The following is a 25,209-nucleotide window of genomic DNA, read 5'->3' on the forward strand; positions in this document are numbered from 1 at the left end:
GGCCTACAATGCAAACAGATTTAGGATGGGCAATTTTTTATGTGCATGGAAAAAGTTTGCTTTTTCAAAGTTCAGCATGCAGAAGTTAAAAAGAATAAACCAAATTAACTTTCTAAACACTTCATTGTAGGTTTCACATTTAAACATAAATTATATTTTCTCGCTGAGCCCTACTCAAAGCATGGAATAATTCTGCCCTAAAAATGAATCACTACTGTGTAACAGAGAACCATTTTCTGTGAGGCTTGAATTATACAACTGTAAGGTAGTGGGATTGCAGGAAGAGGGAGAGAGGGCCTTCCCTCCGTCACAGAACAGGGACCTGGCTCAGCAGCTGGCCTCTTTCTCCATCACAGTGATCTTGTGCTTAATCAGCCAAACCCAGAGCACTCCAGGGAGCCGTTCACTGTGATTTTCTTATTGCCTGGCTTGATACCTAGTTGCAGAAATGCCAGGCGTTGTCAGCTGCAAACAAAAGGCTTTGGGACCAGTGCGCTGAACTGAACATCCCACAATAGTCTATCTGAAAAAAATCAGGTCATTGGCAACAAGCAGGATATTAGTTGATTTATCTGTCCTGGCTCTTCATGTATAAATTGCAAATTACATTGTGAATTACTTCACCTCCCCAACCCCTTACATCAAAGGATGCTGACAGAAAATGAAGTTTATGAAGTGCTACAGCAAGCACCATTGAAGAAAGGCCAGTGAGGAAATATGGTCTAGGGCCACATACTTAAGCATGGTGGGGGTGGGTGCAGAATTTCTGGTTTTAAAATCGGTAAGCACCATGCACCCATGCTTTGAAAGAAGCAGCATTCAGCTTAGAGACTGCATTTTAAAAATTATTTTTTATATACATAAATAAAGCATAGGAACTATGGACTGAAGTATGGTTACAGAATTAAGATTTACACAAGCTTTCTCATGTTTTCTAACTTTTGAGGCTCCACAGCAGCCTTGACCGTAGAGCTCTTAGGTCCAAAGGAATACCCAGGACCATCATGCAGCATTGCGTGGATGTTGCCTCACAACTACAGCTCTTCTGCCGCACACTCTCCTGTCACCTCAGCTCGAGCAGCTCCGCCCTTCCCAAACGCAAAATTCACCTTGCCGCACGACTTCCGTGCCCCGTGTACTCCCGCACTCACCGCTGCCTCCCTCAGCTCGCCCTCTCCTCACCCTCCTCAGCAGCGAGCGGGAGACGGCCGGGCAGTCTCAGAACCCGCCGTGCCAGCCTCCCTGGGGCTTTGCCTTTTACAACTGCGTGGAAAAACTGCTTCTGCTCCCGGTCCTAACGCCGTGGGCACGTGGGGTGAGCCCGTCCCTATGGCGGGGGCCAATCAGGGAGAGGTGCGCAGCTCGTGCGCTGCTCAACGGTCACTGGGGTCTCCAGGGAGTAGCGCTGCGCCCACGCCCTCCAGCTCCTCGCTCTGCGCCTGCGCGGGGCCGCCCGCCCGCCCGCCCGTCCCTCCTCTCCCACTCCCGCCCCTACGGCCGCGGCTAGCGTCCCGGGGCTTCTTCCCCGCCCTCCCGCGGGCGGTGCCGTTGCTGCATGGAGTTGCCCGCCTGAGGGAGGGAGGGTGGAAGTCCCACGGCCGCCCCGCCCCAGGTGATGCCGGTGACTGGAGTGACGATGCCGCTGGCGAGGCGGCGACCGTTACTGATGGAGGAGGAGGAGGCGGCGAGGGGCTCCGAGCGGGCCCGGCTGTCGGCCCCCTCTACCGGCTCGCACCTCGGGGCCGCCCTGCCCTGCCCCTGAGCCTCGGGAGAGCGCCAGCGGCCGGCCCGATCGCCCGGCTCTACCACAGCCGCCATCTCCCCCTCTGTCCTCGATGTCTTCCCCGCGGCGCGGAGGCCCCTTCGCCGCCTCCACGCCCTCTCGCTCCTCGCAGCCCTCCCGCCCCGCGGTCCGGCGGCGAGAGGTGTCCGGCCTCCCAGTCGTCAGGTCGTTGCTGCCGCCCGTCCCGCCCGGCTGAGGAGCGGCCGTTGGACCACCCGCCACGATGAAGGTGGAAGCGGGAGACAACTCCATGATCAACCTCTCAGTGCAGCAGGTGCTGAGCCTGTGGGCTCACGGCACCGTCCTCCGCAACCTCACCGGTAACTGGGCGGCGGCGGGGCGTGGGTGTGCGGGGAGGAGGGTGGGTGGTTCTGGCACAGGGCGGGCTGCGGGGCGTGGAGGGCGGAGAGTTGTGTGGGTTTGCGTGTGCACACGTGTGTGTTGGTGGGCAAATAGCGCCGTCGCCGTGGGAAGACGCTCCGTGACTGGAGAGAGAGCCCCGTGGTACACAATGGAGGGCGTGGGTGTAGCGCTGGGGGTGGTCTCCCCGTGTGTTACACGTAGGGAGGGCTGGTGTTTGTGTTCCTGAGTTTGTATGCGTACATATGTATACATACTTTTTCTCCGAGTACACACAGTGTATGTGTATGCTTGGAGGGTTTGGGTGTGGAGTTGGTATGTCGAGGGACATGAGAGGGATCTGTGTGTTAAGAGGAGTCGTGTGTGCACCTGTATAACTGCATGAGTAAAGGAGCTGAGGGTGTGGATGTGCTCACTCATTTTTGTATGGATGTGTATAATAAAAGGCTAATGGTATAGGGTGTGTGTATAGGAGCAAATTTATGCATACCTATGGGTGAGTAGATGGTTGTAGAAAGTGTATGTGAATGTATAAATAGTTATGGAAGGCTGGAGTATGCTTAAGGAAGCGGCTATCTGTCTGTGTATGCTCGCTGGTATTTGACAGAGAGCTATAAAAAAAAACAGAGCAATTAATGTGAGAAGTAGGGAACATCCCCCCCCGAGTATACCCCTGGAGAGTGAAAGCTGTGGGAGCTAATGGGGTGGCAGATGTTTCCAGACAAACAGACCTAATCTTAATCATCAGGGATTTTTAAAGACTGAACTGTTATGAAAAAGTTCTTTGAACCAAAGTAGAGTAAGGTCTTCATCCTGTGTTAGGTGAGGGGAGCTTTAGCAAGAACTGCCTTTTTACTGCTCAGTCTCATGCTGAAAAATGGGAATGGACTACTGTGAGACCCAGGCTACATAGTGGAGAGGTTAATTTTCTCATTTCCTATTCTGTTCAGGTGTAAAGCAAAGTGTAAGCTAACTAAGCAGGGGTGTAGTGTCAACAGCAGAGATGTTACTGAGTAAATTCTTTCTATTTTGTATAGGGGTATAATAGATGATGACAGATTTGTGGAAAATGTTAAGTAAAGGGGATATGTTTTGATTATTTTTGAAAATATTATAATATTTTTGAAAGAGTATTATGCAGTCTTCCCCCCCCCCCATATTAATGATTGATAGGTGTGTGGGATTTTTTGTTTGTTTGTTTAAATTATTTAAGGTGGAAGAAGTGTAATGAAAACAGAAATGCAACTGAAGATGTAGAAAACAGAAAGTGATAATCTTAGGCTTTATTATCTTGTTCTTTTAACTTGCAGGGCACTTTTAAATGTAATAATACCGTTATAAAGATTTTTTTTTTCTTTGATCTATTAACTTTTTAAGATGTGTCTGATTATTAGATTTACCAGGTATTAGTATGGCAACACACTAATACAGGTTATTTTGTGAATAGTTATTTTGGCATACTTATTATAAAAATACATTTTGTACTATCAAAGGAAGAGGTCAACAATGGATTTAACTTTTCTTTGTGGCAGACATCCTCTATGAAGTTTTTCTTATTAGAGCATTATGCAACATAGGTGTTTCTATGAAATTCAGTACTGAGAGTTAAGTAAGCAAAACAGTTTCTCAGTGCTTTTGCAATATTATGGGGGGTTGCACAAGGTACTTTTAATGTGGGAAGGGTGTTCTTTTTAATTTATAGAATATTAAACTATCTGTTGTATTATTATTGGAAACGATGTTAGTGTCAGTTGTAGTTGAGCTACAGTTTCTGAATTGGTGCTTAAATGTAGGTTGACCTTATGGCTATAACCTGTTGTGCTGAATGTTCTTATGGACTGTCAACAGTTAATAAGTTTCACTGGCTTTAAAATCTTCTGTATAAGATACAGTGTTATTGATTATATTTTAGGAGATTGTTTTTGTTTAATAATTTATATTAATGAATAGCTGTTATTAAACTTACATAAGCCCTTCCTAAAATATTTACCCAATGTAGAATTTTATTCATAGAATCGTTTCAGTTGGAAGAGACCCTCAGGATCATCAAGTCCAACCTTAACCTAACTCTAGCACTAAACCATGTCCCTAAGAACCTCATCTAAATGCCTTTTAAATATGTCCAGGGGTGGTGACTCTACCACTTCCCTGGGCAGCCTGTTCCAACACCTGACGACCCTTTCCCTGATGAATTTTTTTCCTAATATCCAATCTAAACCTCCCCTGGTGCAACTTGAGGCTATTTCTCCTTGTTCTGTCACTTGCTACTTGGGAGAAGAGACCAGCGCCCTCCATGCTACAACCTCCTTTCAGGTAGCTGTAGACAGTGATCAGGTCTCCCCTCAGCCTCCTTTTCTCCAGGCTGAACAGCCCCAGTTCCTTCAGCTGCTCTTCATCAGACTTGTGCTCCGGGTCCCTCACCAGCTTCGTCGCCCTCCTCTGCACTCTCTCTAGGGCTTCAGTGTCTTTCTTATGAGAGGGGCCAGAAACTGAACACAGTACTCAAGGTGGGGCCCCAACAATGCCAAGTACAGGAGGGCAATCACTTCTCTAGTCCTGCTGGCCACACTATTCCTGGTACAAACCAGGATGCTGTTGGCCTTTTTGGCCATCTGGGCACACTGCTGGCTCAGATTCAGTGGGTTGTCAATCAACACCCCCAGATCCCTCTCTGCCAGGCAGCTTTCCAGCTACTCTTCCCAAAGCCTGCAGCGCTGCCTGGGGTTGTTATGATCCAAGTGCAGGCCCCAGCACTTGGCCTTGTTAAACCTCATACAGTTAGCCTCAGCCCAATGATCCAGCTGGTCCAGGTCACTCTGTATGGCCTTGCTACCGTCCAGCAGATCAACATTCCCACCCAGCTTGGTGTCACCTGCAAATTTACTAAGGGTGCACTCAATCCCCTCATCCAGATCATGGATAAAGAGGTTAAATAGAACTGGCCCCAATACTGAACCCTGAGGAACACCACTCATTACTGGCCACCAACTGGATTTGGCTCCGTTCACCACAACTCTTTGGGCCGGGCCATCTAGCCAGTTCTTTATCCATCACAGAGTACACCCATCCAGACCATGAGCTGCTAGCTTCTCCAGGAGAATGCCTTGAAGTACAGTGTCAAAGGCTTTACCAAAGTCTAAGTACACAACATCCGGAGCCTTTCCCTCATCATCTAGGTGGGTCACCTTGTCATACGAGATCAGGTTGGTCAAACAGGACCTGCCTCTCATAAACACATGTTGACTGGGCCTCATCGCTTGTTTTTCTTGCATGTGCCATGTGATGTTACCCAGGATGATCTGCTCCATGACCTTCCCCAGCACTGAAGTTAGACTGATGGGTCTGTAGTTCCCCAGATCCTCCTTCTGGCCCTTCTTGTGAATGGGTGTGACATTTGCCAACTTCCAGTCAACTGGGACATCCCCAGTTAGCCAGGATTGCTGACAGATAATGGAAAGTGGCTTGGTGATCACCTTTGCCAGCCCCCTTAGCACCCTTGAGTGGATCCCATCTGGCCTCATAGACTTGTGGTTGTCCAAGTGGTGTAGCAGGTCGCTAACCATTTCCCTTTAGATTATTTGGGCTTCATTCTGTTTCCCGTGCCTGTCTTCTGGCTGAGGGGACTGGGTACCTGGAACACAACTGTTCTATTAAAGACTGAGGCAAAGGTGGCATTTAATACCTCAGCCTTTCCCTCATGTTCTGTCACTATGTTTCTCCCCCTGTTTTCTGTTCAAAAGCAGAAGTTTTTCTTTTCCATGCAAAGAAAATAGGTGTGTGAATGAGTTTGTCCTGTTTGATTACTTAATTCATTCTCTTTGCATATTTCTAAACTATTGTACAAGAAGAAACTTCTTCGGAGTACTAGGAGAAGGAATTCATAAATATACGGTGTTCCATGAATATTCTTGAATACTGCTTTGTGTTTATTTTCGGACTTAAAGTAGTGATCTGGACTTGGCTTTTAAGTGGCACAAGTGAAAACTTATCTCCCTTACATAAACCATGTTGTTATGTTTGCATGATGTAAAATTCTATCAACAAACTCACATCTTTCTTAAAAATACGTTTGTTTTCCAAAATTTTCAACAGGAACCTGATGTAAACTTCAGCCTAAACCTTGAAGTACTTCAAACCTTAATCTTTTTTTTTTTTTTTTTTTTTTTTTTTTGGTCTGTTTTTCCTTAATGAGAAGGTGGACCATTATTTTTATACTATAAATCTGATTCTGCTTCAATATAAAAAAAGGAAATCCCATATTTCATATATGGCCCAAGATACCTAGGAGACCACAGACAATTTAATTCCAATTCCTACCACATACAAACGCGCACCCCGTGACAACTGAAGTTGCAAGCACTCTACTTTGTAGCTGAACCTTGAGCCTTCAACATTGTATACTTTCATAGAATGTCCTGTGTTGGAAGCGACCCACAAGTATCATTGGGTCCTACTCCTGTCCCTGCACAGGACAACCCCACAGTTCACACCATGTGTCTGAGGGCATTGTCCAGTCTCTTCTTGCACACTGTCGGGCTTGGGGCCCTGACACCTCCCTGGGGAGCCTGTTCCAGTGCTCCACCACCCTCTGGGGGAAGAATCTTTTCCTAATGTCCAACTTAAACCTCCCCAGCACATCTTCCCACCATTCTCTCAGGTTCTGTCACTGGTCACTAGAGAGATCGATGCCTGTCCCTCCTCCTCCCCTTGTGAGGAAGCTGTAGATTGCAATGAGGTCTTCCTTCAGTCTCCTCTTTTCCAGGCTGAACAAACCCAGTGACTTTAGCCACTCCTTGTACACCTTCCCCACTAAAACCTTCACCAACTTCTGGACACTCTCCAGTAGCTTTATATCGTTTTTGCCCTGTGATGGTGCCCAGAACTGCACACAGTGCTCCAGGTGAGGCCACACCAGTGCAGAACAAGCAAGACAATCACCTCCCTCGCCTGGCTGGTAATGCTGTGCTTGATGCACGCAGGACACGGTTGCCCTCTTGGCTGCCAGGGCACACTGTTGGCTCATGTTCAACTTGCTGTCAACCAGAACGCCCAGATCCTTATTTGCGGAGCTGCTTTACAGCATCTCGTCCCCCAGTCTGCATGTACAGCCAGGCTTGCCGTGTCCCAGGTGCAAAATCCAGCACTTGTCCTTGTTAAACTTCATGCATTTGGCAATTGCCCGGTTCTCCAATTTGTGCAGATCCCTCTGCAGGGCCTCTCTGTCCTCAAGACTGTCAACAGCTCCCCCCAATTTAGTGTCATCAGCGAACGTACTTAGCGTTCCCTCAAGTCCTATGTCCAAGTAATTTATGAAGACATTGAAGAGCACTGGCCCTCAGATGGATCACTGTGGAACCCCACAGGTGACTGGTCCCCAGCCTGACGTAACCCCATTTAGTACAAACGTTTGAGCCTGGCCCATCAGCCAATTGCTCACCCGCTGTACTGTGTGTTTACCCAGCTGTATGCTAGACATCTTATCCAGGAGGATGCTGTGAGAGACAGTATCAAAGGCTTTACTGAAATCCAAAATATCCCATTGACAGGCTTCCCTTGGTCAACTGGGTGGGTAACCTTGTAATAGAAAGAAATTAAGTTGGTGAGGCAAGACTTCCCCCTCATGAACCCGTGCTGGCTGGGACCAATGACTGCAGTGTCATTCATGTGTTTTTCAATAACTCTCAGAATAATCTTCTCCATAATTTTGCCGGGCACAGAAGTCGCTGACTAGCCTGCCCCTACTTGCTTCATATCTCCCTGCCTTTACTTGGGAGAAAGAGTTATTGTAAATGGTGGAGCTAAGGGCCTAGTAACCATGGGGGAGGTGGCTTTTACTCCACCTGTTTTATATTCTCCAGCAAATCTCAAGAACAGCCCCTAATATGGGCTGGTTGTGTTTTAGAGTGAGGGTTTACTAGAACAAGTCAGATAATAGCTGAATCTGTGGAAAAAACTGAAACACTCAAACCCCTAAAAAAAACAACCCAACCCAAACCATCTTGGTTTGAGTGCCCATTAAAATAAATATTTATGAGTAAAGGCTACCTCCACAATAAATAATTTAACAATATTTCTACTCTTCTTGTAACCAGTGTTACAATGTTTACATCTAGTTATTGCATGTTTCAAATATTTGAGGTTCTGGTCCAAGTTATTGCACATTCCACAGGTGTAAGACTCTGGTCTGAGTGAGTTTTATATTTGCCACTGAGGTGGGGGAAGAATGTTGTCTTCTGTGTGCCAGTGTGCCACTGTGTGCAGAGGAATGTTTGTGGGGTTTTTTTGTTTTTGTTTTGTGGGTTTTTTTTGGTTTTGCGGGGTATGTTGTGCTGTTTTTGTTTGTGTTTGTGTGTTTTTTTTGTTGTTGTTGGTGGTTTTGGTGTTTGTGGTGGTTTTTTGTTTGTTGTTTATTTGTGGTTTTGTGTGGGTTTTTTTTTGTGTGTGGCATTTTTGTTTTTGTTTTTTTGTTTGTTTTGTTTTAATAAAGTTTGTTGTACTGTAGGGCTTCTAAAGTCAGAGTCATCTTCCTCTGCCTCCCCATGCCCCAGTGTCCTAAAGTGATGAGCTCAAGAGTCCACAACTGTTTTTATACACTTTTAAATAGAAGTCTATAATTTGCTGGCCGGTAATAACTCCTTAATTTGTTGAAAGTGGGCTTTTATAAGAGATTATGGAAGTGGCATAGAAGATGCTTCTTGTCATTTGTTTTTTCCGAAGATTCATCCTGTAATAGTATGTTACCGGTTTGTCTGGATTATGTCTTTGTCCCATATTCTGTAACTTGAGAGAAGTAGTTTGTATTTGATGTTTAAATGTTCTTCAGCAAGTGCTTCTATTCTACTTAATGCAGCAAAAACATTAGCATCTCCAAGTAACAATTTGACTCTATAGTCCTGTTAACTTTGAAGGTGTCAGTTAATACAAGAGTTATGGAAAGGATATAGTGATGAAGAAAATACAGTAACATGCCAAGAGCTGAGTTATGTTTGAAGGTTTTCTTTATCTGAGTAGGTTTTCTTTATCTGGGCTTTCTTTATCTGAGTGCCTCAAGTTTGTAAATCTACAAGAATGAAACATTATACAGTTTCATAATTCAAGTTTTAACGTGTGCTACTTTGTTGACTTAAATTTGTATCTTTGTATTCACAGCACAGATAGTTATTGCTTGATTTTTAACTCTGTAGCTAATAGGCTGGGTACGTAGATTGGGATCTTGAGAGACATACTTTCTGTTGGAGTAATCAGTCTTGCTTTGTGAAATGTTATAGGCAATCATTATTCATCTAGCAAAACAAGATAAATACTAGTGGGAAAGAAAACTGCTCAAGGTGAAGGACTAAGGAAGTACTCCATGTATACTAAACCTGAGTGCTGTAGGACAGCATGTGTGTTTATATATAGATAATATTTGAAAATGTTAGCATTTACATGCCTTGTGTGTTGACTTTCCATGTTTATATGTCCAAGATAAAGCTGTCGATGGAATGCAACTTCAAGTTTTGATAAATTGGAAATGATATGAATGTTATTCTAAACTGTAGAAAACTTTAAAACCTCTTTTCCTAATTTTAGTCTAACCTTTAAGGTTGTGTACGCCTACACCAATACATGTATAATGTATGTGTATGTAGTGCAAAAGAGTAATGTATGTATGATGTGTATCAATGATATGTAGAGATACCTAAATTAACAAAGAAATATTCTAAAGCGAGAATGATAGGGCATGAATTATAAGTTATTTGAGCCTTTAGCTTGTCTGGTAGAAAAAATCCCCACCCATGTAAAACCAGTGGAAATGAACCTAAACTGAAGACAAGATTTAAGATAGTGGTTAAATGCAAAGAATTTTAAATAAACCTGAAAGTTCTCAGTTGTTCTTATTAGAAAAGCTGTAGCTTCTATGCAACAGATTAGATTTCACTGTACTTGTTAAACTAGTAAGTGGATTTTTCCTAGTTCCCTGTTGGTGCATTCCCTGGGCAACTGTGGAGTTTTGATACGAAGAAGTTGGTTTTGGATACTTGAAGTAATCTGGATACACTGAAAGTCAACTCTGAAACTTTCTTAGGGTCAAGCAAAGGAAGCTGGAGGTTTTTTTCCAGAGGTTTATTTTATCCATGGCTCTTAAAGTTGCCCTATGAGGACATGACTAAATAAACTGAGGCTGTTAGTATTTGTAGCTCTTTGACACATAAAGCTAAATCACTGTTACAATACCAACAAAGTACTGAGGGTTATCATCAAAAGAACAAGCTAATTGGTATAGCTGCACAAAGACTGATGTTTTTTGACAGCTTGCTTTTTTTATCAAGGTAGCAATGATGACCATGTAGGTAAGTTTATACCTCTCAAAATATGAATCAGTGTATAGGACATAAATATTTGTACCAGCATGTTCTTAAGACACTTCAGTCTTACTTCCTCCTTATAGATATTGCAAACCTTTGAACTACGTGGTTATTTTTGATTCTTTGATTTACTGATCTTTCAGGTTTTTAAACAGCTATTTTAACATGACAAAGATGACTGTGAAAAATGCTTCACAAATTGTGATTATAAATAGTTCAAATTTTTCATGTTGTGTTTTCTGGAAAATATGTTACTGTGTTTCATTGAGTCCCTCACTGGAAAAAAACAGCTTTGCAAGATAAAGGTGTGATACAGCTGCATTTGTGTGAAACAAGGACTATTTCTGCATGTTCTCTGATTTTGAACACATTCAGTTTGTGTGTTGCTTTTAAGGAGTAGGAAGAGAAAGTATGTACCAACGAACTCACGTTTATATTCCTTTATCCAACAGGGAATTTGGGACTGGTTCTATTATCATGTGTCCTGCCCTAAAAACAAAGTGAGGGGTGATGCTGATTTTCCTTGAGCCTTATTTGGAATGTAAATAAGACCTCAGATAGTTGCTCACTATGCAGCTATTTTATTGTGTAAGGGTTTGTAAATATTTTTTGTTTCTTAGTTATAGGGGAGTAGTTTGTTTGTTTGTTTGTTTTTCCTGAAAATATACTAATCCTAATAAGTCTTCCTAAGACCAGAAATTAATTCCCTTTTCTACCTGGTCAGGATTGACAATGACCACAAACACACTTTTTCTAAAAGGGAATGCAGAGCCTGGTAAACCCTGTGGAAATTACAGAGAATGAGAGTGTCAGTGTCAGATTCCAACAGAATTTCTTGGTCCAGTTTCAAGCTTTTCAGCTGTAATGGCATTTTAAGAGTGAATGGAAGTGCAGCTTTCAGTAACCTGGGACTGTCCTTCCAATACATTTGCAGAGAGACAATATCAAGAGCTTTGCTTCTTCTCCCCAGATCATATCTACGTATTGCCCATTCGCTCCAAAACACCTAGTGCTGAACAGGCTGTCAAAATCACAGGTCCCTTCCCTCTTGAAATAACTGAGTCTTCTGTCCTTAGACTTCATGTTAAATGGGGACAAGTTTGTATCATTCTGATGCAGTTTTATTAAATCAGTTGATTTAATTCTGTATCCACAGGAGCACACCTTCCAAGAGTTTGCTTTTAAGACTGTGGAAGAGATGATGGGTTAATGCTAATCAATAGACCATTGACGTAGCTATAGAGTGCTTGGCAGTCTTGAAAGCCTGCAGTTCTCATGTAACCTCACATGAGACCCAAGCACTTTCTTCAACTGTGGATGTGAAATATGTATTCTCAGAGTCTGTCACTGGGATGTTATGTTACATTTACTCTAGTAATACTGCAAGAAGTCCTACTTTTTCTTGGTAGTTTATGTTTCATCTCTTGCATTCATCTTAGTCAAGAGAAATGGAAGCTTGGGTCAAGAACATTGTCAGAACTCTCTCATGGATCCAGTCCTCTCTTTTACTGAGTATTTTGCATATCAGTATAATCTGAGTGGTATGAAAATTGTGTGACAGACTTAATTTCAGGGAAGGTTGCTGTGTCCAGAAAATAAGTAGCATATCATCTACAGTATTTACTAGCAAACAAGTCAAATAATCCTCTTTTATGTAAGAACAAGTTATCTTTTGAAATGGTGCATTCAGCATCACATTCACCTGCCTGCAGTTTAGCTTTGTGTTTCTCTGAATAATCTGGAAGATGGGCTCAACCACGTTACTCTAGAGAACTAAAATGGAAGATCTAAGATATGTACATAATGTCTTCTAGCATTGAAGGTCTTTAGAGACCAACATGTGCAAGCAATGAAATGCTTGCTCTTGCTTACTAGATACATTCTTAATTCTATTATAAGAGTTATTTTCTCTAACTTTTGTTGTTCATGATTATTCGTATGGTTAAGTGGAACACAGACCTTGTGTTTTTTTCACTGCTAGTGTTGACAAAGAAGTTTAGTCTTGAGGACCTGCTCAGTCTATTGCTGAACTGTAGTCTATTCAGCCCATACCTCTAAAATCTGCTGATGGTCTGCTTGGTGCTCAAGGAAATGATCCTTCATGGGTTAGGACCTTAGTTTTTATAATTTTGATAGAATAGTGTTTTGAGCTTTTAGGAATCAGGTTTTGTGAGTTTTTCAGTGAAAGGTTTTCATGGGTAGCTCTTCCGATATACACCTGAAGTATGAAAACATTCCTTCCTGACAGGGTTTTCCTGCCTCAGCTTGTATGTGATTTACATTTGCAGAGAAGTAAACGTTTTTCCCATCTCCTAAGGCTTATTTCCCTATGGTCAAACTGTAGGCCTAGCAGGGCTGCCAGGTTCTATATTGATAGATCCTTTGGTTAATCTCCTTGCTTATTTGCTTCCACTAGAAAATAAAACAACAACAACAACAACACACACACACACAAAAACACAACAAAAACCAAAACAAACAAACAAAACTCAACACAAAAACAAAACAAAAAACCACCAACAACAGCAAAACAAAACCAGCAATGGGGATGCCCAAACTGTGCTAGTATCAGCCAAGGCCTGTTAGGACTGCAGGAGAGGTTCCCCTCCCAAATGATCCATGGCGGATTAGATGAGCAATCAGTCAATCTTAATGTTAGTGAGGGGGTTTGTCAGGTATTTGCAGAGTGACTATTTGACACTCTTGCCACTGTTCTGTCATAGTAGCTTCTGAGAATGATGAGACATTTAGTAGAATAGTACTGTGGTCGTTATTCTTTGGCAAAGGTTTTTGACACCAACTTGGAGCCAGGAGTGAAGGGATGGAAGATGCTTGGAGCAACTCTCTCTCTCTCTTTCTCTCTCTCTCTATATATATATGTATGTATATATATATGCATATATCCAAGCACTTGGAAAGATAACTTTCATCTTGAACTACAGCTGTTAGTATTAACTGAATGTAGATTTACCACCGACCTTCCTTGCTGCTCTCTTAAGAGACCCTTTTGGTTACCATAATTTAGAGAAGTTGTCTTATGACACAGTCTTGCCTTTTATGCCTCTATGAGAGGGGAAGTGTTGTATCTACTCTCAAAGTACTGCTAAATAAAACAGTATTTGTGCTATGGGTATACATACAATATTGACATTGGAGTCAAAGGACTGTGGTTATAATCTTGCAGCCATTCTTTCACAGTGTATTTTGTTTTAGCTGCTAAGTATTTTTATCTTAGCTAATTGGGTCATATTTCTGCTCAAATGACTAAATGACTGTGTGTTAAGCTGCAATAATATAGGCTCACCTCATAAACAATAAGTATCTTGCTGTTGTGAGGATGTGGTGGGTTTTTTTTGCATTCTTGGTGGTTTTCATGTTTGTTTTGGGGCTTGTTTTTATTTGTTTGTTTGGATTTTTTTTGTTGTTGTTGTGTTTGTTTGTGGTTTGGTTTTTTGGTGGTTTTTTTGTTTTGTTTTGGGGGTTTTTTGTCTTTTTTTTTTTTTTTGAGGGGAACTGCAGCAAAAACTCTGAATTAATTACAGATTTACAGGATTATGTCAGTCAAGATGATGTGCTCCAATTCACTGGATTCCGTGATGATGTACCCACTGCAGTTGACTTTATATATTTTTGCCTTTATTGCATTTCCTTACCCTTTGAGTTATAGTGAATGTTTTTAGAAATTTACTACCAAGCCAGAAAGGTTCTTTAGTTTTTATGTAGCTTCATTGATGGTTTCTGCTCTTTTCTTTGAAGCTAATGATTGTGGTTGGCATTCTTCAAATAAATTTTTGTATTCCACACATTCTCATGATCTCTTGTCTTTGGTGATTTAAATAATCATGACTATCTGTTACTATGAAGTTCTAAGCAATTAGAAGCAAGGAGTTAGAGGTATTAAAATTTTGTGTTAAAATTGTAGTGTTTTTATTTTTGCCTTTCAAGCTAATTCGATAGAACCCTCTATTACAGCTCCTGGACAGACAAACTGGGGTCATTAATCTCAGTTTTCCTGTTTGATATTACCTGGTGCTGTCTCTTCCTGTAAAACAACACCATCACCCACAAAACAAACAAACAAAAAAAACCCACCAAACACCCCATCAAACAACTCTTGACTTCTTTTTGGATTCAGTCTTTGTTTTGGAGAATATTTCGTTCTGCAGGAGTAGTTACAATACATAGTATGAAACTGCAATTAATGTTGTTTAAAGAAAACATTAAAAGAATTGTGGACTTCTTGTAACAATATATATGAATTGAGAATTGTGGCAGAATCCTTTTTATAATTTTTTGATCATAATGGAGTTATTCCTTTATGATAGAGTGCTAAAAGTGGGAAAGTGTCTTTAGCACATGCTGATGTTGTCACATTGATTCCTTTTAAGATGGAAATCAATATTGCTTTTCTCTTACTTCTGATTGCATGCAATGTTTTAAAGTTTCTTACTTATAAAGTTATTGTCTTTCAAATATTAACCTTTTATTTGACTGCTTTCTTTCAGAGATGTGGTACTGGGTTTTCCTCTGGGCTCTCTTCTCCTCTCTCTTTGTCCATGGTGCTGTGGGAGTATTAATGTTTGTGATGCTGCAGAGGCATAGGCAGGGGAGGCTGATATCTGTCATTGTGGTCAGCATTGGATTTCTTTGTTCTATAACTGGAGCAATGATAACCAGTAAGTCTGTCTCTTTTTTTTTTTTTTCCTTTTAAATTTTATTTTACATGTAATTTCTAAAGAAAAAATAAAAAAAAAAATTAAAACCCCAACAAAAAAAACATGCAATCCTTTTTCTTAGTGATCTTTTAATTGTTTATTAAGGATTTTGCCTTAGTTTCGTAGCTAACCTAATGATAATGACAGCTGAGTTGCTCTTCTGTTGTGTAAAGATAAAACTATTATAAATTGTCAGAGGAGTGCAGAAATCATCCTGCTCTTTCATTTTGGAAACATTGAATACCAAGTTATTCAAAAGGTGTATGCTCAACAAGTAATATCTTTTGGGGATCAGGAGGATCAGGAGTCCTGTTCTACCACACTTGTTACAATTTTTTTTTTGTCAAAGGTTTCCTGTAAAGATTGCCTCTTCTTTACCCTTAAACCCATGAGTTTCTCTTGGAAACAAGGTCCTGATTCTATTGGTTGCAAGGCTGAATTCCTCCTCATTTCCTTGGGCCTGCTGGGGATTTTTAAATTGCACCTGGATAGGATGTTGCTCTATTAAAAGAAATAAAGGTTCAATGTAGGTTGTGATTTACAGCTAAGAAAATTTGGAAGAGTTACATGTGGCTGATGGATTTGAAAGAACCTTCCAGTCTTGACTTGGCCATAATGTTACTTTCTAGTTCATTTGGGGTAGGGAGGAAGTACATTAGCCTTCCCCTCTCCCCCCCAAAAAAAAGTTGTGCTGTTGTAGATAAAATGCCCTTTGTCAAGGGCATCTGTTACAGGGTTTCTTATGTTAGTCTGTTAGTCTAATGCCTGCTGCTCGAGAGTCATTTTAGACTTTTTTTATTTCTTGACATTGTATCCACAGATAAGATGCTAACCATTTTTCTGTTAAAACAGCATACTAAAGGGTTCACAGTATAAAACTTATACTTGTCAATAAAACATTGCAGAAAGCAGGAGTACTTTATGTAGTGAAGTACAGAGGTATTAAATCTGACAAAATATGGTGCACAAGTGATGTTGCCAAAAATATTTTGAGGAAATGCTTCTTAGCTGTTTCCATCAAGATTTATTGGTATCAGATACTGTTTTCCCATGTTTCATAAGTAATTTTGTAATCTGTGACAATATTGAAATATATGCCATAAGATCAGTAGGACACTTTATTCAGTCTTTGGCTTTATCATATCCAGCTACATTTCTCAAACTTATAAATAAACTCCAGTAGTATTCCCAAGCAAATAGGAGGGTGGAGAGTTTTCTGTTTGGGGAAGCATGGGGGAAATAAGTGGTGAATTTTATTTTCACTGGAAAGAAGCTTGTGCTTTGTTTGAAACAATGCTCAACATTAAAATCAACTGATTGAATGTGGCTTAGGTTAACCTGAGCAGTAGATCTCTTCTGCCCAGAGATCTTCAGTGGTGTTGACAAGATAGTCTAACTTGGAAGGCCTTTGAGGGTAAGGAACTGTAAATCTAGCAACCTCATAAACTGTAGACAAGCCTTGTTGCCTTTCTTATTTTTCTGTGTGCTGCCTAGATTATCAGAATAGTGGTATCACTTCAGCTTTGGACACAATCATGAATGATTTGTGACAGATTATTTCTTATTGCTACTGGAAGTCCTTCTTGCCTGTTGGTTTTCAAGGTTAAATAAGCATATTTAATTGTAAGTTTTGTTAAGACTTTCCTCAAAGGTTGTTTTAATTACTGTATGTTTCTCAGCCTAGAATTTCCATCATTTATGGCAGTATGGTTCAGTATAACTCTACTTGTTTGTTTGGTTGTTTGTTTTTCCCTCCCCTACGGTGAGGCATGTATGGAATCAGTCGAATGCCTTTACATTACATGTAATGCTGATTTTTTTTGTCTTATGCTTAAAGTGGCAGTGACCCATTTACAAGGTCAATCATACATGAGCATTTCTGAAGAACAGAAGATAGGAAATATGAAATATGATGCTGAAATATCCAAGTAGAGACTTCTCTAGTGTTCTGTGGTGGGAAAGGTTCAGGTTCAGTGTTTCTGAAATGAAAATAACTTACATCTTTTATCTATGCACAAAAAGAGGAGCAACACAGTTGAATCTTTGCCATACAATTTTACAGGTCAAAACATTTAGTAAGTGGTACTGTTTATGTGTAAATTCACTTGAGAATTTATCCAGGCTTAAACTGTAGACTTGTTATGCTGTTCCCAAAGATATTGCATGGAGCATTGCAACACGGTTAGCCAAATACTTTTACTTTCAGGTATTTTTGTTACTGGACGGAACTGGGTTGTTTCGTACTGAAAGAAATTCTGTGGGGAGCTTCTGAAGACAAATTATGGTGATAAAATATTAAAGAGAGGATTTTTAGTAGCTGTTGTGCTGCAAACCGAGATGCAAATTGAAGTATTTAGTTGTTTGGATATGCCTAGTCCGGTATATCAGAAATCGAAACAGCAAACTGACTTCAATTTCCATTTTCTATTTCTAGCCCTCTGCATTGTTTGTGTAGGTGACTGAATGCAAGTCCAATTTTACTCTGGTAGATTTTTCAAACTTTCTGTCCTTCTTGGTTCTTTTTATCAGCATATAGAAAAGCAGGAAACTCCCCACACACGAAAGAGAGAGAAATGTCAGGCAGTTTGAGGCAAGGATTTTAGCTGTATTTCATCCAGAAGAGTCTGTTGTTCCTACTTTCCCCAAACACACTCCTTTTTGGTGACATATTCTCCTTTCCATCATTGGCAGCCTATTGTAATATACTTTGGCTCTATACCAGTTGTGCTGGGTTATGCATTACATGTTCTACTGCACATTTATTTGACAAATATAAATACATAATGATTAAACTACCAAATTTTTATGTTATTTATTATTGATATTTTCCAGAATATCTCAGTGTTTTCTCAAGAAGCAGAACACTTCTGTTATTAACTAATATCGTCAAATTCTGGTATCCCAATTTGGCTGATTTGAATTCACTTAGAGAGTTCAATTACCAAAATAATTTTAATGTGAATACTGGGCTCAGTCTAAAGGATCTCTTCCAGTTTTTGACAGCAGATAGTCAAGGAACAAATGGAAAAGCTTACACAAAGCTAAGTGAAATACCATAAGGCTACCCCTCTGGTGAGATATTTCTGACAAAATGTACTTTATAGTAGACAGCAAAGCTTACCTAACACTCTGATTAATAGTGTTTATAAATACTGTTATGGCCACAATTATTAGTGAATTCTACTAGTCCTAAAATTTTTGTAAAAATGAGGTGTTACTTTTAAGATCATCAGGTATAGACTGTACTTGCAGAAAATCTGTTGGGACTTAATGTATTTCTGTGTCACTAATGGGTTTTTGATCACTTCAGCAGACCATTCCTGTTACTGACTGTGCAAAAACAAGAAAAAAAATTTTTTCACTTGATGTTCTTTAGGCAAGGAAAGCAAGCACTGTATAGAAAATACTAGTTCAGAAAGTATTAAATGTTAATAAAAGCTTCATTCTAGATGAAGCTTTCAGGGTTGAATCAAGTAAAAGTGTTGCCTTATGGACACAGCTGTATACAAGCCTGTATTTCTTTTTTGAATGAACTTTTTAGTATCCTTAAAATGCTCAGAAGTTGTCTCTGCAGAAAACGTTATTCATTGTTATCATGTCGGGGTTTTTTTAATGGATCTTTTTCTTGGATATGTGCTCTAAGACATCACAGCTATCCATTTGCTCTGTGACTTTTGTTCTTCAAACACGTGATAAATTCAGCATGTGAGATAGTAGAGGGGAGTTAGTAGTACCTGTTTTTTTTATGGTGTAGTATGTTGTTTCTGGTTTATCCTGGCCATTTGATGTTATAATTTAAATGGGAATTGGCACACAACTGTACAAGAAAAACAGTCTCTTAATTTTGCATGCATTATAGCTCAAAATCTATTTCTATTGGTTAGAAACTTCCCCTCATACGCATTAATGGATAACAATGCAGTACTTTGTTCTTTTTCATGTTTTACTTGATTTGCTAAACAATTGTTAACAATTTAGTAGCTGGAGTCTAAACTCAACTGATATGGTGTGCCCAGGTTATTCAACTGAAATTTTAAATCAAGCTGATAGATGTGTGTTTACCTTAGCATTGTTTTTGTATACACTAGCGGTTTTACTGCTTTTATCTTTTCCCTGCCTATACAAGCACTATTAAACCACACTCCGAACTCAGTCAATTTTTAGAGAATATTTTTGCTACCTTTTTAAATTAGCAGAAAGCAAAATGTAAACAAGATTTGAGGAGATCTACAGAGAAACAGCAAGATTCAATTTTCTTAAATCAAACTGATGTTGGAAAACTTAACCTGGTTCAGTTGGGAAAATCATTCCTGAGGGATCATAAAAACTGGAAAACACAAGGAAGACTAATAATTTTATAATGCCATGAAGTAACACAGTGTTTGGTGATGTTCTATAAATGGCTTATGCAAAGACACAATAAATAATTTGTCATATATTTCAAGCTTGGCTTTATTTCTGTCATTTGATAATTATTTTTCTTGTGATTCTTAGGTGCTGCAGTAGCTGGAATTTACAGAGTAGCAGGAAAGAATATGGCTCCTTTAGAAGCTCTTGTCTTTGGTGTTGGACAGACAGTACTGACATTAATTATCTCATTTTCAAGAATTCTTGCAACACTTTGAGACTTATTTGAAAGGAGAAAAAAAATCACCTAGTTTAAAGAAATCTTGAATTTGAAGACAAGCTTTCTGAAAGTGGATTCAACAGCTTATGGACTTGTATTCTGGCACAAGAGAGGAAGTTATGTGGAACATGCACTACAAATCTAAAGGTTCAGTCAAATGAACAGACTGTCCTCTAGTGTCTGAACTGTTGTACTTCTGCACTGCGCCTTATGTGCCTCAGTCCCAGGCAAGGTGCAATCCATGTGTGTGAAGTTGAGATAAAGCACCTTGAATAGCTGCCAGTCAGGTTAATGCTTGGTGATGGGATCATTGTTCTTCACAGTGTTGTAATAAAATAAAGGGATGCTCCTGGAAATCGCTGTATGTGCCAAACTTGGAGTTCAATTCTTAACTGTTGCTTGGCTAAACTTTGAAATTGTAGATGTAGAAGAATGCTGTGATCATACCCTCAACTTAAATTCATGTAAAACAGCAGGATGACTGACTTTCGTATTAGCAGAATCTCTTTGAATGCTGCATATTCTTGTTCACCATTCAAAACAACTGTTAGGTGTGTTTCAAAGTGTAGATGAATCTTGATGGGTTTGAGAACCAGAGCTTTGGCTACCCTGATGTAATTAGCACTATGTGTAGAATGGCTCATGGCAGTTTTCTGAAGCTCAGCACATTATTTCATGGTTTTAGCTTGTCAGAAATCTGTAGTTTAAGAAGACTGTATGAGGGTTGCTAAGTACAATCTGTCGTGTATGCACAAACAAATCTTAAATTGATGCTTTCCTTGAAATTATTGTGTCTTAAACATACAGATGGTTACCAGCCCTTCTGAAAACCTCAGAAAAGCTGCTTGTTGCAAATAAGCTCCCTATATTTATTTAAGCACTGACAGGACTCTTAACTCTACATGTATTCTTTGAAGAACACACAAATACGATAGACTTTAGGAGAATACACCTATGAGGAAAGTGGAAAGGGATAAAAAATGATATACTGGTTTTCTACTGAAGGAAAACATTGAGTTTAATAAAATAGTTACTATACTCAAAGTTTGGAAGTGGGGCAGCATTAACGTATTCACTACCTTCTTTCTAAACACTTTGTATCTTTGGAAAGGTTAAGATACCTGGAACTTTCAAATACTTAGCTTTCAGTAGAGTTTGTACTTTTCTGGTTTAAAAGGGACAGTAGTGTTGTGCATGTGAAATGTCTTAAATGTGAATGTTTTGGAGTGAATGGAAATTTTAAGTTCAATAATTATCTATGAAACACAAAATATAAAGGGCACAAAGTTCTGTGTGAGGAATAAGGAAACTTTTGCATCTTTCCTCAACGGAATGCTTTTTAGCAGTCAGGTTTTAATGCTGACAGGAAGAGTAAATTGCTCAAAAGTTTTGCTGTTAAGATGTCAAAGAGACTTTCAGGTCTATTGAAACCACTGGCACCCACTGCACAGCTAAAAGAATATGGGTAAAATATAACTTAGAATCCAGCTGTATTGCTTAGTGCTTCAAAGTATTATAATGAGTTGACCTGTCTTGACCTGTCTGCCTTTATTTCATTATACTACACAAAGGTGTTTCCTCCCCCCCCCCCCTTAAGGATGTTAATACTATTTTTTTCTTTAAAAGTATTGAAGTCTTGTTCGGAAAATGTACAATGTTATGTGCTTTGCAGGGAACAATGTAAAATACACGTTTACAAACATTTTCAGTGTTATATTTTGTATTTGAGTTGCTTTAAAATGTGGCTGAATACATATATTCTCATTATTTTGAATGTATTCCAAACCTTATTTATTTTTCATAGTTTGGGTTTTTTGTCTTGTGGGGTTTTTTAACTTTCTGCTGATACTTTTTGGCGTAACCATCATTGCACTTTAGTAGACAATGAAATTATTACATCTGCAAAAGCCAATTTAAACTTCCCCCATTGTCTTAAATTATGAGAAAACTGGTTTCAAATATTTAAGTCAAATTGAATAATAAAATCATTGAAGCCTAATGTGCCTTGTTACATATATTTTTAGGGGAGAGGATTTTTAAAAAAATATCATATCTTCATTCTTTTTCTATTTTTGCTATTTCTAATTAATTTGGTTATTTGATAGAATGTGTTACTCATCAGGCATGAAAACATTTCTGTTTGACAACCTGGAAATGCTTGTCTGGATCAAACCAAACTCTTTAATGAAGCATTGTATTCGGTAATTTAGATTGTCTCATAACTTAACCTTACACTTAAACTCCTTCCCAGTTTCCAAATTTCGTTGAGCATCTCAATTATTATTTATTGTACAAGGCTATTACGCTACCGCTGATCAATGGCTTGCTGTCTTTCACTAAGTTAAACCAAAATGGACTGCTGCTAACGTATTAAATACATATACAAAATTTCTATTGATGGACTTCATTCTTCATTTTAATTGCAGTGTTAATTAAATTGTTGCCACTGTAATTTTCCTCCTCTGAAAAGGAGACATCTTTGCAGACTTAGTTACCTTCCTCCAAATAATTTTTATTGAATAGATCATTGCAATCATTCTTAGAACATTGTTAGCTACTTATTTGCCTCTGCTTTATATGGCATTATTGCCAGGCAGCAATGAATAGGCAGATAGTATAATGCCTAAGTGGCTTAATAGAGACCAAGTCATGTATTTGATAGAAAATTGGTTTTAACTACTTCTTGTGAGGGATATATGAGGAATAAAGATTTTGCCTTTGAAGTATTGTTTGATCATAGCATGAACTTCCTGCATAACTCCAGCAGTGAAATGGAGTGTAAGTAGCCTTATATCTGTGAAATGTTGAAGTTTCATTCCATAACCTTAGAAACAGCATTGTTAAACATAAAGTGCTCTAATCGAAGTTCAGTGTATGCATATATGTGTGTGTGTGTATATGTATGATGTTTTGTGGTGTGTTCTATGCCTTGCACACACTAACAACTGAAATAACTTGTCCAAGAAAAGCAAAATGACTTCAGATAACCTTTTTTTTTTTTTTCTTTTTTCCCCCCCCTTTATTTCTTTCTTGCTTGCTTTTAGACTACAAAGACATCTTGTATGTGAATGGCCCTGATAGTTCTCTGGCTCACTTTGGACAATACAGTGTTGTGCAGATGTCCACACAGGATCTTTTAGCGCTATCTTCAAATAGCTCTGCCTGTCTCTGCATTGTATTACGAGGCACATTTTGTACATTGCTGGTGATTAATTTATAGTACAACAAATAATACATCAATACAACTTAATCTTTGGAGGAGGGGGGAATACCAAATATACTATTTAATGTGGAGAAGCTTCTGATGCTTTGTTAGAAGCTGCTTTTGTTAAAGATTTGAACATTCCACACACTTCCCATTTATCAGCATGGTCAAAAAATATTTTGACTCAAAACCCCCAGCTATCTTGCAGGAAAAAAACTCTTCCAAATAGTTGTTGTTCATTTCATGGGTAATTCTGAGTTTATGAAGCTAATCTATGTATCATGACTAGTAATATAATTTGAAGCTTGCTGTTGACAGTTTTTAAAGAAACCAATAATTCAACCAGATCTGAACATTCAACATGGACCAAAGATAGCAAGAACAGTGACAAAGAAGAGTGATTTAACATATAGTTGATTCATGTCTTTTACAGGACTATATTACACTGCATAAAGGTATTAATTTTTGAGTTGTGGATGTACTGCATGTTTGTGTGACGGTTTAGCTCCAGATAATACTTTAATGGGTAACATTTAAGCTGTAAATACTGTATACTATTATATTTCATTTTTAAGAAACTTTTTTATTTCCCTATTTGTGTACAGTTCTCTGTGTACATATTAAAAAAATTACCACATTTTGAGAAACTTTTGTAGTTAACTTTCACATTTTAATTGCAGTAATGACCTAAATACATCAAATCAGCTGTTTGTTTAGTTCTAAGTTTTCATTGTATACTTTCAGGTTTTCTGAAAAGCAGCAAAGCAATAACTGTTGGACAGTTATTTAAAGTAAAACTTTTTTCTGCTCAATTTCCATTTCCATGCTTTAGGTTGGAGGCACAGTGGAACACTTGTCCAATTGTAAGATTTCAATAGCCTTTAAGTAGTTTTTCTTTATTTTCTTTTGTTTGTTTGTTTGTAATAGGAAATGTTTCATAGTAGCTTATGTACAGCATTTAGAAATCAAACACAATTTCTCATGCTGAAAGTTTCTGTTAAAATATTTTCATTAATTTTCTATAGCTTATTACATGTGCTATGCGTCAACCTCTTATGAAACACTCTGATAACAAGTTTTACATTTTGTGAACCTGATCGAAATGTACAAATGTACAAACAAAATAAAGCTAAAGTTAATTATTAGAGTGATGCACTTTCTTCTATGCTGTAGTAGTGTGTTCCTGCAAGCCTCTCATTTCTGGTTTATAGATGAAAAAGCCAAACAAGCACATTCCTCAGTGGGACCTGTGTTGGCACAAGACCAAAGTGTGCTGTGGGTGAGACTTTCATTTCTCCTTTTTTTTTTTTTTTTTCCACGTGTTATTTTAATACCTGCGGCTTCTGTTTCTGATAGTTAAACGATAGTTAAACTCCAGCCTGTGGAAAAAAGATGCCTGAGCAAATGGAACATACATAAATGGCTAATTACAACAGAAACTGAGGCACTGCTTTTGTGGTTATAATAAAGATTTGTTTATGCAACTGGATATGCATAGTTTAGAAAACAAATTGCTTGTGGAAATGAAAACCAGATTGATTTAGTTCATCATCAGGTTAAGCCAGCTCACAATGGAATGCTGTTTGGGGAAGAGTATGCTTAGTCAACATGATGTAAATATTTTATCTAGTTGTTTTTGCTGACCTGCTGACAGATATAGGTGCTATTTATTCCTGCTAGTGTCACACGTATTTTATTTTTAAGGAAATCTAATTCACCATGAGTGTATTAGTCATTACCTCTTGGAGATGCCATTTTGGCAAAGTATAACTTAAGCTTTGTATTGCTCATTTTAAATAAAAGGTACAGTTTTAATTGCTTTATATTTTATTGAATCAGCCTGAGAACTTTCACCGGTAAATCTCTCGCTTCCATGCAGACTGGAAGTACTGCTTCTAGACATGCCATCACAATAGCTAACTTGAAGAGCTTAAGAAGCTTTAAGGAGTGTAAAACCAGATTGCTATGTCTTGATGCAGTGGTGGGTGGTGGTAGTTGTTGTTGTTATTAGTATTATTTTCATAATCATTATTATTATCATTAGTAATTATTGATTATTATTTGTTTGTTTAGATTTTAAGTTAAAGTTACTTTCAATATAAGCTTTTATTGCAAATGGTGGAGGCACAAGAAGGGACATTGATCTGGAGGAAAATATTCAAAGTATCTGA

At 39.0% G+C, this 25,209-nt stretch overlaps 1 protein-coding gene across 1 annotated transcript; it reads left to right on the plus strand.

The window, feature by feature from the left end:
- Positions 1-1,607: 1,607 nt before the first annotated feature.
- On the plus strand, positions 1,608-24,183 carry TMEM170B (transmembrane protein 170B). The gene is made up of 3 exons (XM_082044889.1): positions 1,608-2,103; positions 14,997-15,167; positions 19,701-24,183. The coding sequence occupies exons 1-3, from the start codon at positions 2,007-2,009 to the stop codon at positions 19,829-19,831; spliced, it is 399 nt and encodes a 132-aa protein (XP_081901015.1). The 5' UTR covers positions 1,608-2,006; the 3' UTR covers positions 19,832-24,183.
- The last annotated feature ends 1,026 nt before the right edge of the window (positions 24,184-25,209 follow it).

The sequence above is a fragment of the Streptopelia decaocto genome, assembly GCF_964273445.1.
Source record: "Streptopelia decaocto genome assembly, chromosome: 2".
Classification (NCBI taxonomy): Eukaryota; Metazoa; Chordata; class Aves; order Columbiformes; family Columbidae; genus Streptopelia; species Streptopelia decaocto.